At 43.7% G+C, this 14,506-nt stretch overlaps 1 protein-coding gene across 2 annotated transcripts in view; it reads right to left on the bottom strand.

Annotated features, from left to right (window-relative positions):
- cpdp (CPD photolyase) overlaps positions 1 to 7,604 on the bottom strand; it is a 121,744-nt gene extending 114,140 nt beyond the window's left edge. Inside the window, exon 1 of one of the 2 annotated variants that reach the window (XM_034165208.1) lies at positions 7,496 to 7,604. In XM_034165208.1, the coding sequence (XP_034021099.1) occupies positions 7,496 to 7,536 (41 nt within the window). In that variant the 5' untranslated portion in view covers positions 7,537 to 7,604. The remainder of the gene's footprint in view (positions 1 to 7,495) is intronic. The other variant, XM_034165209.1, reaches the window with a different exon arrangement.
- Between the last annotated feature and the right edge of the window lie 6,902 nt (positions 7,605 to 14,506).

Genomic DNA, 14,506 nt, shown 5'->3' with positions numbered 1-14,506 from the left:
CGTGTTGTGACAGGACCAAGCGCTCCCTGCACTACTGCCTGCACTGTTGTGATCAGTCCTTTTGATCGGCGCATTTTGCCGTTCACCGATCAAACCGATCAAGGCGTGATCGGCCGATAATGATCGGTGCCCGATCGATCGGTGCACCTCTATTCTCTACTATGGAAACCACCTGGACAACTGAGAGCCTTCACAGAAACAAAACTGTAACTCAGAGTTTTTCAAAGGAGCCCTTGCTTATCAGTTAAATCTCAGTCACTATGAATTGCTTCACGTCAGAATCTGAACTTCCCCAGGGCCAGGAGAATCCACCTTTATGGCCTCATGTCAAGGCCAGAACCTCTCCAGACAGTGCAAGAGGATCTCTTCCATAATAAGATGCGGCCATAAACTTTCAGCCTTGACAACCAGCTATTATCTCTAGGTCTAAGTGAAGGAAAAGACTTTTGCTTTAAAAAAAAAAAAAAAAATCAGTATTCTTTTATCCATATATAAACTTCTAATGTCTAAGCAAATGCTTTGCATATATTCCATTTAACTGACATGTGTTCCTTGTAACTGATGTGTGGTGAATGTGATGTTTCTGACTTATCCATGTTTTGATAATGGAATATTCTTTTAACCACATGGAGTGTTTCAGTGACTATTAATAATGTGTATCCAGTCGAGTGTCTTAGAACAAATAGTATGCCAAAATACTTAATGTGTTTAAATAGTTGAATCATTATACAGGCGTCATGGTAACGGCTGTCTGGCAATTATGCAAGGATGTTGTTCGTGGACTTCAGTTCTGCATTTAAACACACTTATTCCAAGCAGACTGATGTTCAAACTGCGCAGTCTGGGTATTGGCAAGCACACCTGCAGATGGATCAGAGACTTTCTCACCAACCGTCTGCAGTCAGTCAGGATGAGGTCCCACCACTCTTCAGTGCTGACAGTGAGCACTGGGGCCCCTCAGGAATGTGTGCTCAGCCCCATGCTGTACACCCATGACTGTGCACCAACCCACAGCAGCAACATCTTTGTCAGATTTGCGGATGACACTACTGTGGTTGGGCTGATTCACAACAATGAGACGGCCTACAGAGAGGAGGTCCTGAACCTCACTACTTGGTGCTCCCTGAATAACCTGGCACTTAACTCATCAAAGACAAAGGAGTTGGTGCTAGATTTTAGACGGAAGAGGGAGGACCCCCCCCCCCCCTTCTCATTCAGGGAGACACCGTACAGAGGGTCAGTGACTTCAAGTTCCTGGGAACATACATTTCTCAGGACCTTACATGGGGCACCAACACCAATACCCTTGTGAAAAAGGCACAGCAGCGTCTGTACTTTTTAAGGTCACTGAGGAAGGTCAACCTGTCCCAGGAACTGCTGCTGTCCTTCTATAGGTGTTCTGTAGAGAGCGACCTCACCAACAACATCTTGGTGTGGTACAGGAGCTGCTCTCAGGCTGACAAGAAGGTTCTGGAGAGAGTCAGGAAATCAGCACAGAACTCATTCACTACATTAAATTGGGGCCTCCGTGTGAGGTGCCATTCATTCCAAATAATTAAATTAATGTTATTCATTATAGGAGAGGAGAATTTAGCCAGGCTAATTTTTTTTCTATGTGTGGGCTAATTCCACCAGGGGGCGATAACCCTAACCCTATTTTGCCATATTTCCACTTCTATTTGACCTAGAACATTAATTTTGGTGTCTAAATCTATGTTTATGGGGTCAAGGAACCCAAATATGACAATATAAATAACATATCACCTAGAGGGTTCTGTCGAACATTTAAATTCAAAATATATGTTTTCTTGAATGTCAGTAAAAGACTGATAATCAGTCAGAATCATGATTTACTTTAGCTGCTGACAAAGTCAAGTTTTTGTAGTTTGTTGAGTTTAAACAAAAGACTTGTAATGGGTTTTAAAATTGATATTATGTTATTTATAAGCTAGTATTTGCTGGCTAGATGTGTGCACAAGAATGATGCTTTTGACTCCTGTTGCAAGTTGATATGTACAATGCTTCAATGGGTTTTAAAGAAGTTGCCAGACATTTATGTCTTCTTAACTTAAAAAAAAAAGCACCTGCATGTTTTTATTTATTTATTACTATGCAGCAACTTCTCTCATCCACCAACATCCAAGGAAATAAAACCGACACAACCAGCGAAGTCTGAAGCCATGGAAAACAGAGCAATGGCATCTGTCATTGAAATGGCAGAGAAACACAATGCAAAATTTATGCTGGCTGACATCATGGAATACAGGGTCACAGAGGAATGTCTCCCAATCTTTAACATCAATGGAGGAAAACTCAGAAATCAAAGCAGATTGAAACCTTTCACCTGGAAAGTCTGCCAGCTCCATCTGAATACATTACCATCATCGGCATGGGCTTTGGATGGAGGTCATGTCTTCCATCAGCTGAGAAGCGCAACAAATGTGATGGAACAGTGTACACCTGGGTGGAGTATGCTTCAGACATGCTATCCCTGATACTGAGATGTCACAAGTCTGCAAGGACACTTGTTCTTGTGAATAACCCATATGACTTCCCCTACAGCATCAAGGACAATGAGAGAATTGCACAAGCCAGCAAACAAGGCAGTGAAGGAATAAAAAAAACATATTCACAAGACCACAGGAAAGTTTCCCATCACCAAAATCTCTCGGGGATCTGTTTGCAAGTGCCAAAATAAACAATGTTTGCAGGCATTTCTGAAGGAACAATTCAGATGTATGGCAGTTTGTCTGACAAACAAGGAATTGATATACTCTCTTGGTCTTGAATGTGAAAATCTCAAGACAGGGATTGAAGTGAAAAAATATGCATGCAATCACATTGAAGCAGACACTGCAACGTTTTACATATACTCCAAAATCCGAAAGGATGACCCTCACACACCAGTTGTTCTGGATTCCAAAGACACAGATGTTGTTTTCCTGGCTGCTTATGCAGCTCACAAGATTGATGATGTTCTGGGCCTGAAACGTAAAGACACCATCCTTGACAGCCGCTTGCTCTGTGAAGAGGACATTGCTGATGTTATCATACCACTGTATGTCCACAGTGGTTGTGACACTACTGCTGCCTTCTATGGACATGGTAAACGATCTGTGTTTGACAAAGGAGTATGTCCAGAAGCCAGGCAAATGATCAAGCCTGTAGGAAAAGTGCTTGGCCCTATTGGCACAAGTCAGAGCTCTGAAATGGAGAAATTTAAAGAAGAAATCAACATCAAGAATCCCTCCAGATAGAGACTCCCACAACCAGAAAGTGCAGAGAGTTAACTATCAGGCTCATCTCTTTCTTAACTTCAACAAGAAAGACCTGGTTCTGTCACCACTCAACAATGCCTGGACACTTGAAAATGGTAAATGTGTCCCCCTGAGATACAGCAAACCAGGTCTACCAAGAGACCTGATTGAGTCTACACAGAATGTATGTGAAGATGACATATCTGATGAAAGTGATGGGGATGATGAATACAGTGATACAGAAAATGATTGACTGAATTCTGATTACGATATTCTCATTATTGGTTAATTGACTAAATGCTAACACTATATATGTACTTGCATACAAATGTATAACATTGGTTCCTCATTTGTGAAAATATGTTGTAAGGAAAAGTGCATTTGATAACTTGAGTTCATGTAGATATGATATACTGGACATGTACTTCATACGCAAAACTATTAACCTTACAGAACTGTTATGTGTCGGACGCAGCTCGGAGAACCGACCAGCGTTTGAAGGACCCAGTATGAAATAAGCAGAGCACGGTACAAAGGCTAACTGAATTTAATACATAACAGTGATACAAAACATAACAAAAGAAAGTGCGGTCTGGCGTGGTGCGCTCCCAGCAGCGCTAACGGTCCGGAGCCAGAAGCTGTTCGGACCCAAGGACCCCGCCGACACCCCCCAGGTGGCCGCAACAAACCGAGTCTGTGAAAGAAGGAACCATTATGTGAGTCCACGCTCTACACACAGAGAGAACACTTAAAGGTGTACAAACAGCAAACACTTCCTGGCTTGATTACTAATCAGCTTCCCAACCTGCAGGCATGGAACATCCAGTTCACAAAACTCCACTGCAGTGGAAGCCGATACATGACTAACATACAGCTCAATATAATAAAGGTGTGAGGGACACCACATTTACTGACTGTATAAATGTTAGTCACAAAATCTAACGTACCTCAGGAAGTGTGCTGACGAGCGTGAGACCTCACCCCCTCCTCTTTCACAGACCGTGCATCAAACCCTGGACGTTCTCTGCATCCACTGATGATGAGATGGCTCCCGAGACGACGATCTCACCCGTCTGGTCACAAGGTCGAGTCTCTGGCCAATACACACTGTATACTCCAGTCTTAAATGCCACCATGTTCCAATCCATATAGATGCACCTCAGCTGTGAGTCCTGACGAGCCGCAGGTGATCAGGGTGAGGTCCTGATAACCTCAGCAACACAGCCACTCAGTCCCAAATGCAAGCCACCTGGAAGGAAAAACAAAAGACAGAAACAAAAAGGCAGCCAGGCCCCCCAGCCATACAACAAGAACTTGATTTTGTATGTCCAATACTTGCATAACGGTAAACTGAAGTTTCAATATAATAATTTAATTGTGAAATGCAGTAGTGGGCACACACTCAGAGCACAATGAAAATTTGTTTTGGACATACAACACCACAGTTAAACAAACGGACAAACATGGATCCAAACCAACCTCATGTGAGTGGAATTTTGCATGCAGCATAAGAAGCGCTTAGAACAGGGGTGCTCAAGTTCGGTCCGCGAGAGCTACCTTCCTGATACTCTTAATTGTCTCCCTGCTCCAACACAGTGGAATCCAATGAAAGACTCGTTAGCAGGCTTTTAATGAGCCTTTCATTGGATTCAGATGTGTTGGAGCAGGGAGACAACTAAGAGCAACCCTGGCTTAGAACAACAATTATAAATCCACTACACATGATACGAACAAATAAGTTCCATCCCAAACACAAACTTTACCCTTGCCTCATTGTCCTAAGCCCAAAACAAACCCCACACAGCCGAACAGAGTTTCACACCATCAGAGCACCCTGTAATGGAAAACCACCTCACATTATGAAAAAAAAAGTCGGTACTTATTACCAAGGCAGGTCACTCCTTGAAAATTCACACCTTATCGTAGCAACCCTACAGCAAGGGAGACCTTCCTGTCCCCCGCTTCGAGACCTATTTCTCGGCATCGGCTGGACAACGAACTACAGCCGGACATTTCCTCAACTACTAAAATTACCGTAAATATTACAAAAAGAGAGAGAGAAAAAAAACAACATTGTGACTTTCAACAATTCTCCAAGCTAAATACAGAAATTTCAGATGAAAACCACCAATTTAATACAATGAACATCAATTTTATAGTAGTCAATATTGCAGAAATTCAATCATAACAGGTTTCCTGCTCACCCAATCATCAAGGCGCCTTTTGTGTTGGTTGTAAAAAAAAAAAAAGTCACATGGTTCGGTATCATTCGCCGGGAACAGATTACATCCGGGTCAAACTGTACCAATTGTAATTTCTCCCCATTATTTTATGTAATTTACTGCCCCTTTCCAAGAACCAAACCATTATTTTCCTCATTCTGAGTTTATTAAAGGTGATAATAAAAACCAGGTTTGGGTCCCTCACAGACAGCATCCAACTTGTGAAGAGACCACGAAGTAGCTTGTACAACACTTTTATACTATGTGGGCGTTACAGTGGGTGTGGTTTGGTCTCATATTTCTATTATTACTAGCTCTCACCAACACGGGGAGATCTCCCTGTATCTAATACTTGTACCTACATGCTGGAAGTGAAACTTAACTCTTATGTGTAAACGTATCAAAAACTTTCAAACATATAACAGAGACAAACACTTGATAACTAACATAAATAAGGAATAAGCACAGATATTATCTAACAGAAAGAGTTCCTCAAATCAACATATTGAAAAAAGTCATCCAGCAGCTCCCTGGAAGACAAAAATTGAAGTTTGCAAAAAGCAAAATAAGAGTCAGATGAACTTTACATGACAACTGCTCCTAATTAGGGATGCACCGATACCACTTTTTCCCAGACTGTGAACAAAAACGAGTACTTACCATTACACTTTTATGATTACTTTGAAAATGTTTTATTCATCAGTTGTTACTTACTTTTTGACTGTAACTACTACCAATATTATATTAGCTTTGTTTTTATTTACAAACATTTCATTTAAATCATGTAACTTCACTTTTTGACTCCAACAAATTGTGCTTTAACATTAACCGTGTGTTTCTTAACAAACATGATGCTGGCAGACATCTGACTGAAATGTAACCTGTGGACTTCAACACTACAAAATATACACCACCAATAAGTGAACTGAAACTGTCCATCAATAACTTTACTTATGTCTGTGAGCACCAGAGTTACTTTGAAAAAGTAACTTCCTTTACTGATTACTCAATTTTAAAAGTAACTAAATTAGATTACTAGTTACTTTATTAGTTACTTTCAGCAGCTGCCGACAACACCCCCCCCCCCCCCGACCTCAACATGAAAATGAGAACCAGTTTTGCCAATACTCACTTTACAGTCACCCTTTCTTCACCCCAATGAACATAAATACTTGTTTTATCAAAAATAAAGACCTCTTTCTTGACCTCATATTTAAATGTTGACAGCCCTGTAACAGTAAAACTTAAAATTTAAAATCTACATTGTTTGTAAATGAAACTATTAATTTCTTTCTCAACATTTTAATTGTTAAAATTATTATTATAGTATTAGTAGTATGAAAAATTGTCTTAAAAAGTGGACCTTTAATCGCGGGGTGTGGAGGGGGAAGCACAACCCCCCCCCCCCCCCTTTCCGCCTGGATTCCACCTGGTTTTCCATCTGAGCAGGAAGAATTGACAACGTGTATTTATGGAAAAAGCACAATCAGATTGAGACGGGGGGATATTTTTTTTTACGTTTTTCAGCATTTTTTGTTTGTTTGTTTTACTTAATGTCATCCTCAGAAAGAGACTTTAGGCACATTTGGGTGGAAAAAAACAAGCGTTGTTAATGCGTGTGGACCAGCTGTTTTTAGTGAGATCCCACAGGGAGCAGCACAAAGAAAACAAAAAAGACAAAAACGTAAAACTGTCTCAGTAAAGCTCAGAGCAGGTGTGCTGCCGTCACGGCTTTTTGAGATCTAACAACTGATTTTAACTCGGGAGTTGCGCTGAAAACAGGTGAAAAGTTCGCAGCATCAAACGCTTCGAAGTTCCGTCGAACCTCCGCCGCGATCGACACACTGCGGTTGACGTCACGCTGTAAAGCAGTATCGGAACCGTTTATGAGTGCAAGTACATACGGCATCGGGCCGATACCCGATCCTGGTATAGGCATCGGTGCATCCCTACTGCTAATGTACAAAGCTAGACGCAAAGGAGAAGATTTTCTTTGACGTTTGTGGAGAAACTCACCCCTTAAAGCAGATCAGCCTGCGGAGCTGATAGTAAACCATCAAACGCCGAGGTTTTTTTTTGTTTTGTTTTCTTCTTCTCCTCCTCTTCTTCTTCTCCTCCTCTTCCTCTTCTTCTTCTTCTCCTCCTCCTCTTCTTCTCCTCCTCCTCTTCTTCTCCTCCTCCTCTTCTTCTTCTCCTCTTCTTCTTCTTCTGGCAGTTGGCAACCAGCTTATATGGAGCATTACCGCCATCAACTGGACTGCAGTGTTGGTCAGGAGGCTAACATCCCCAAAATAAAATTATTCAAATAAATAAAATACAGACAGTAGCCTTATCCCCTGTGCAGTAATCCTGTATTCTTCAGATATTCATAAAAGTAATTGAAGCACATCAGAGCAGACTGTAACTTCAGTATGTTCCTTAAGCTGAGGTCCACCTGTCTCTGACACTGAAGAAGAACATGTTCCACGGTCTCCTGACTGTCACCACATTTGCAGGTTCTGTCAACATGTTTGTTAATCTTAACCAGTGAGCTATTCAGTCCTGTGTGACCAAACCTCAGTCTGGAGGACACATCCTCCTCTCTTTTGTTTCTGTGCATGCACCTTCCCCTGCCAACAATACACTGAATAGAGGGTTTTCATGTGGCATCGGTCACGTCATTTTGTGTCCCGCGGCCATTCTGGATTACGACACGGTGGCCACTGTGATACGCTATGTGCATTTGGCGAACAATTGCAGAAGCTTCAGCGTCGGTGTGAAGAAGCCTCATGGCACCATGGCGCTGAGAGAGATCCGCTGCTACCAGAAATCCACTGCTACCAGAATTTTATCTTATTTTATTCAGCAATAAAATCATATAAGAATACATAAAAATACTGCTGAGGATAACACAAGAACGCTTCCAATACAGATGCTTATTTACATTGTGGTCCTCGAGCACCGAGCTGTTGATCCACAAGCTGCCCTTCCAGCGCCTGGTGAGAGAAATCACTCAGGACTTCAAGACGACCTCCGCTTTCAGAGCTCCGCTGTGATGCTCTGCAGGAGGCCGGCGAGGCTGATCTGGTCGGCAGCTTCCTAGTTCACAATATCGCAGTGTGACACTGTCGGCCAGTTTGTTACATCAACACTAAACTCACTATCTGCTATAAGATGCGGATCCACTGAACCAACTGCTACACATCTATCACGATAAATAGCTTTATCTTGAGGATTTAAAGCATCGTAATAACTGTACATTCTCTCCACTTTTCTATCACATGCCAGCCTCCTTGTAATCCAGAATAGAGACGGCACCTGTCCTGCAGCAAATTGGTCACGTGATTGAAAACCCTCTATACCATGGAAATGGCGCCTTGTGTGCCCAGCATCCCATAGGTGCTGCCACTTGCTGATGCCTTTAGTTTTGATCAAACTCTTTAGTTCTCCTTTACTGTGTTTGATGTCAATATCTACAGTGGGGGAACTATGTATTTGATTCACTGTCTTCCATTTTCTAATAAATAATCATAACAGTTGTTGTCTTCTACCAAGCTGCTTGCCTGTTGTCCTGTAGTCCATCCCAGCCTTGTGCAGGTCTACAGTTTTGTCCCTGGTTTCCTTAGACAGCTCTTTGGTCTTGGCTATGGTGGACAGGTTGGAGTGTGATTGATTGAGTGCGTGAACAGGTGTCTTTTATACAGGTAACAAGTTCAAACAGGTGCAATTAATACAGGTAAAGAGTGCAGAATAAGAGGGCTTCTTAAAGAAAAATTAACAGGTCTGTGAGAGACAGAATGCTTGCTGGTTGGTAGGTGATCAAATACTTATTTCATGCAATAAAATGGAAATTAATTATTTAAAAATCATACAATGTGATTTTCTGGATTTTTCTTTTTGATTCTGTCTCTCACAGTTGAAGTGTACCTACAATAAAAATTACAGACCTCTACATTCTTTGTAGATAGGAAAACCTGCAAAATTGGCAGTAGATCAAATACTTATTTCCCCCACTGTATAGTGGACTTCCCTGCTGCTTGCTTGGTAAACTTATCAGCCAGCTCATTTCCTCTGACCCCTGTATGAGGTAGGCTCTATGGTATCAAATGGTTTCTGTAAATTGAGGAAAAAAAAAAAAAAAAAACCCTACGGTATATTGCTTGTTTTCAGTTGCAATTGTAATATCTTCCACAAAATCAATTACAGCCAATTAAGTAGTACAATTTTTTTTTCTAAATCCATATTGCTGCTCATTTAGAATGTGACCTTGAGACATAAAATTATTTAACCTCTTAACGAATATCTTTTCCAGAATTTTTTTAAATTGAGGTAACAGTGAGATTGGCCTGTAGTTTTTTTTTTTTTAAAAAAAACCTGTTTGTCACCAGATTTGAACAGCAGTATCACTTTAGTTGTTTTCATTTTGGAAGGAAATCTACCAGTCATTAATGAGAAATTACAAATAAAAGTTAAGCCCCCATCATCACACATAGCAAGAGTGTACATTATCACATGGGATATATTTTTATGGGTGAGATGATTTTAACCACAGGCTGCAGTCCTGGCTCCATGTCCATGCTGTGACACATCCATCGGCCATTGTTGGAGGTGAGATTCAAGTTTATTAATGCTGTCACGGCCTGGCACAACAGTTCCATGTCTTATCTTCTACAGTGTTAGAAGGTGATCGTTTATTACAGCAGTGAGATCCGTTCAGGTCTGACACTGACAAGTACAATGATGCGTTACTGCGCATGAGTCCACGGAGAGGCGCAGCTGCCCGTGTTATATATAGATATGATGGAGACAATAGTTCACATTATTTACGTTGCACATGGGAAGGAATGGACAAATATCTGTACTGTAAAGTTTGTTGTGGATATAACAGCCTGTTTAGGGTTAGGGTTAGAGTTAGAATGGGAGGCAGAGTCTTCAGCTTTCAGGCTCCTCTCCTCTGGAACCAGCTCCCAATTCGGATCAGGGAGACAGACACCCTCTCTACTTTTAAGATTAGGCTTAAAACTTTCCTTTTTGCTAAAGCTTATAGTTAGGGCTGGATCAGGTGACCCTGAACCATCCCTTCGTAATGCTGCTATAGACTTAGACTGCTGGGGGGTTCCCATGATGCACTGTGTGTTTCTTTCTCTTTTTGCTCTGTATGCACCACTCTGCATTTAATCATTAGTGATTGATCTCTGCTCCCCTCCACAGCATGTCTTTTCCTGGTTCTCTCCCTCAGCCCCAACCAGTCCCAGTAGAAGACTGCCCCTCCCTGAGCCTGGTTCTGATGGAGGTTTCTTCCTGTTAAAAGGGAGTTTTTCCTTCCCACTGTCGCCAAGTGCTTGCTCACAGGGGGTCGTTTTGACCGTTGGGGTTTTTCCGTAATTATTGTATGGCTTTGCCTTGCAATATAAAGCGCCTTGGGGCAACTGTTTGTTGTGATTTGGCACTATATAAATAAAATTGATTTGATTTGATCTATCGATCTCACGCTCCATCTGTCCCTCACTCGTGAACAAGACCCAGAGATACTTAAACTCCTCCACTTGAGGCAAGGACACTCCACCGACCTGAAGAGGGCAAAGCACCTTTTTCCGGTCGAGAACCATGGCCTCGGATTTGGAGATGCTGATTTTCAGCCCGGACGCCTCACACTCGGCTGCAAACCGCCCCAGTGCACGCTGAAGGTCCTGATTTCACGAAGCCAACAGAACCACATCGTCCGCAAACAGCAGAGACGAGATTCTGTGGTTCTTTCATTAAAAAAAATCTCCTTTAACAGTGGAATATCCGGATAAAATGTTGAAACCAACTTCTTCTGAAACTTCTCTGTTCTCTCACGACATCCTGGATCAATAGAGCCTGAAATGTGGAGGTTTTCAGCTTGAAACAGGCTGACGACAGTGCCTGGGAGTGCTGCGCGACGATCCGCTCCGTGGGAAGTCCTTAAAGCGACAGTATCACCTCAAAATCTCTCATCAGCCGTTAAAATTTTCACTGAAAACCAGCTTAATTTTTCGAACTGTGTCCACTTCGATGTGCCTCACAGGTTTAGAAAAAATTTTGATCAAACAAAGCGCCAGTCTCTCAGCAACTTCTCAGACAAAGGAATTCCGATGAGGGGCTGGACGACTCCTCCCACAAGGAGTGCTCACAGGCGAATGACGTCACCGACAGGCGTGGAAAAACTCACGCATGCGCACAAGGGTTCAAGCATGTCTGATGTAAAAACATATGAATGAAATCCATATAGTTTTTGAAAAAAATAAAAAGGACCTATACTTTATTGACAGACCTTATATATATATAAGATTTTAACTTCCTTGTCCTCAAATGTGTGGTTAGTGTCTTTCAGGTGGAGATGAACTGCAGACTGAGGTCCACTGGTGACCTCTCTGCGGTGCTGGTATAGCCTCTTGGGTAAAGGTTGCTTCGTCTCACCTATGTAGTGTTCATTACAGTTTTCCTGACATCTGATATGATACACTACATTGCTCTGTTTGTAACTAGGGATCCTGTCCTTAGGGTGAACTAATTTCTGTCAAGGTGTTAACTGGTTTAAAGTAAACTGGGATTTTGTGCTGTCTGAAGATCCTCTGTAGTTTTCCCCTACTCCTGCTAAATAAGGGAGAGACACTCTTCTTCTTGTCTCCGTCTCCTGTCTATCTGGTCTCTTTGTTCTCTGGGACTGCTGTACTTTTTCCAGGGACCAACGTGGGTACCCACATACTGTGAGGGCTTTCCGTACAAGTTGTTGCTCTTTAGCCTTTCCCTCTGCAGTTGTGGGCACCTGTAGGGCTCTGTGTTGAAGAGTCCTGATCACCCCGAGCTTGTGTTCAAGGGGGTGGTTTGAGCCAAAGAGCAGATATTGGTCAGTGTGAGTGGGTTTTCTGTAAACCTCTATCTGGAGCTGCCTGTTCTCTCCAATCGTAACATCACAGTCCAAGAAGGCTAAATGGTTGTTTCTGGCATCCTCACATGAACCTGATATTGGAGTCCACCGAATTGATGTGTTCTGTTAAGTCCTGGACCTTCTGTTGCTTGATTTTAACCCATGTGTCATCGACATATCTAAACCAGTGACTGGGAGAGATGCCCGTGAACGACATCAAGGCTGTCTTCTCCACTTGCTCCATGTACAGATTGGCCACAATGGGGGATACCGGAGACCCCATTGCACAGATCCAGATCAATGGTTGTGCGATGGGGTCTCCGGACTGTAAACAGTGCGGGTGGGGAGATGTTGACCCTGACTGGGGCTGTTGTCGGGCGGTGGAAGAAATACTTCGAGGATCTCCTCAATCCCATCGTCACGTCTTCTGAAGAGGAAGCAGAGACTGTGGACTCAGAGGCGGACTCATCCATTACCCAGGCCAAAGTCACCAAGGTGGATAGAAAGCTCCTCGGTGGCAAGGCTCCTGGGGTGGATGAAATCCGTCCTGAGTACCTTAAGTCTCTGGATGTTGTGGGACTGTCTTGGCTGACATGCCTCTACAACATGGCGTAGCGATCGGGGACGGTGCCTCTGGATTGGCAGACCGGGGTGGCAGTCCCTCTGTTTAAGAAGGGGGACCGGAGGGTGTGTTCCAACTATAGGGGATCACACTACTCAGCCTCCCCGGTAAGGTCTATTCCAGAGTACTGGAGAGGAGAATTCGACTGATGGTTGAACCTCGGATTCAGGAGGAGCAGTGTGGTTTTTGTCCTGGTCACGGCACACTGGACCAGCTCTACACGCTCCATTGGGTGCTCGAGGGTTCATGGGAGTTCGCCCAACCAGTCCACATGTGTTTTGTGGATCTGGAGAAGGCATTCGACCGTGTCCCTCATTGCGCCCTGTGGGGGGTGCTCCGGGAGTACGGGGTCTGGGGTCCTTTGCTAAGGGCTATCCGGTCCCTGTATGACTGCAGCAGGAGCTTGGTTCGCATTGCCGGTAGTAAGTCAAACCTGTTTCCAGTGCACGTTGGCCTCCGCCAGGGCTGCCCTTTGTCACCGGTTCTGTTCATTATTTTTATGGACAGAATTTCTAGGTGCAGCCAGGGTGTAGAGGGGGTCTGGTTTGGGAACCACTCGTCTCGTCTCTGCTGTTTGCGGACTGAAATTAGCACCTCCAAATCCGAGGCCATGGTTCTTGACTGGAAAAAGGTGCTTTGCCCTCTTAAGGTCGGTGGAGTGTCCTTGCCTCAAGTGGAGGAGTTTAAGTATCTCAGGGTGTTGTTCACGAAGTGAGGACGGCTGGAGCGTGGAGATCGATAGTCGGATCGGTGCAGCATCTGCAGTGATGTGGTCGCTATATCGGACCGTCGTGGTGAAGAGAGAGCTGAGTAGGGGGGCAAAGCTCTCGATTTTACCGATCGATCTACGTTCCGATCCTCACCTATGGTCATGAGATTTGGATCATGACCGAAAGAATGAGATCGCGAATACAAGCGGCCGAGATGAGTTTCCTCCACAGGGTGGCTGGGCGCTCCCTTAGAGATAGGGTGAGGAGCTCGGTCACTCGGGAGGAGCTCGGAGTTGAGCCACTGCTCCTACACATCGAAGGATTCAGTTGAGGTGCCTCGGGCATCTTTTCCGGATGCCCCCTGGGCGCCTCACTGGAAAGGTGTTCCGGGCACGTCCCATTGGGAGGAGGCCCCGGGGAAGACCCAGGACACGCTGGAGGGACTACATCTCTCGGCTGGCTTGGGAACGCCTTGGGGTTCCTCCAGAGGAGCTGGGGGAGGTGTGTGTGGATCGGGAGGTCTGGGCGGCTTTGCTTGAGCTGCTGCCCCCGACTCCGGATAAAGCGGAAGAAAATGGATGGATGGATGGATTAATCGGATCATACATAATTTCCTGAATTTAAGGCCTGCAGCTTTTTCTGAGAAATGTCATGAATGTTGAATGTTCAATGACATGAACATTTCCAAATCAGTGACTATTTCTTAGACTTCATTTACACCAATCATTCAGAAATACAAACAGTGTGTTACTTTATAGTAAATCTGTGTCATGTCCATGCTGGAAGGAGACAAGTGAGGGAAACCACCAAGACACAACTCTGGA

Source organism: Thalassophryne amazonica, unplaced genomic scaffold (assembly GCF_902500255.1).
Source record: "Thalassophryne amazonica unplaced genomic scaffold, fThaAma1.1, whole genome shotgun sequence".
NCBI classification, from domain to species: Eukaryota; Metazoa; Chordata; class Actinopteri; order Batrachoidiformes; family Batrachoididae; genus Thalassophryne; species Thalassophryne amazonica.
Note: the sequence above shows the minus strand (reverse complement) of the source record. Positions and strands in the feature narration are given on the sequence as shown.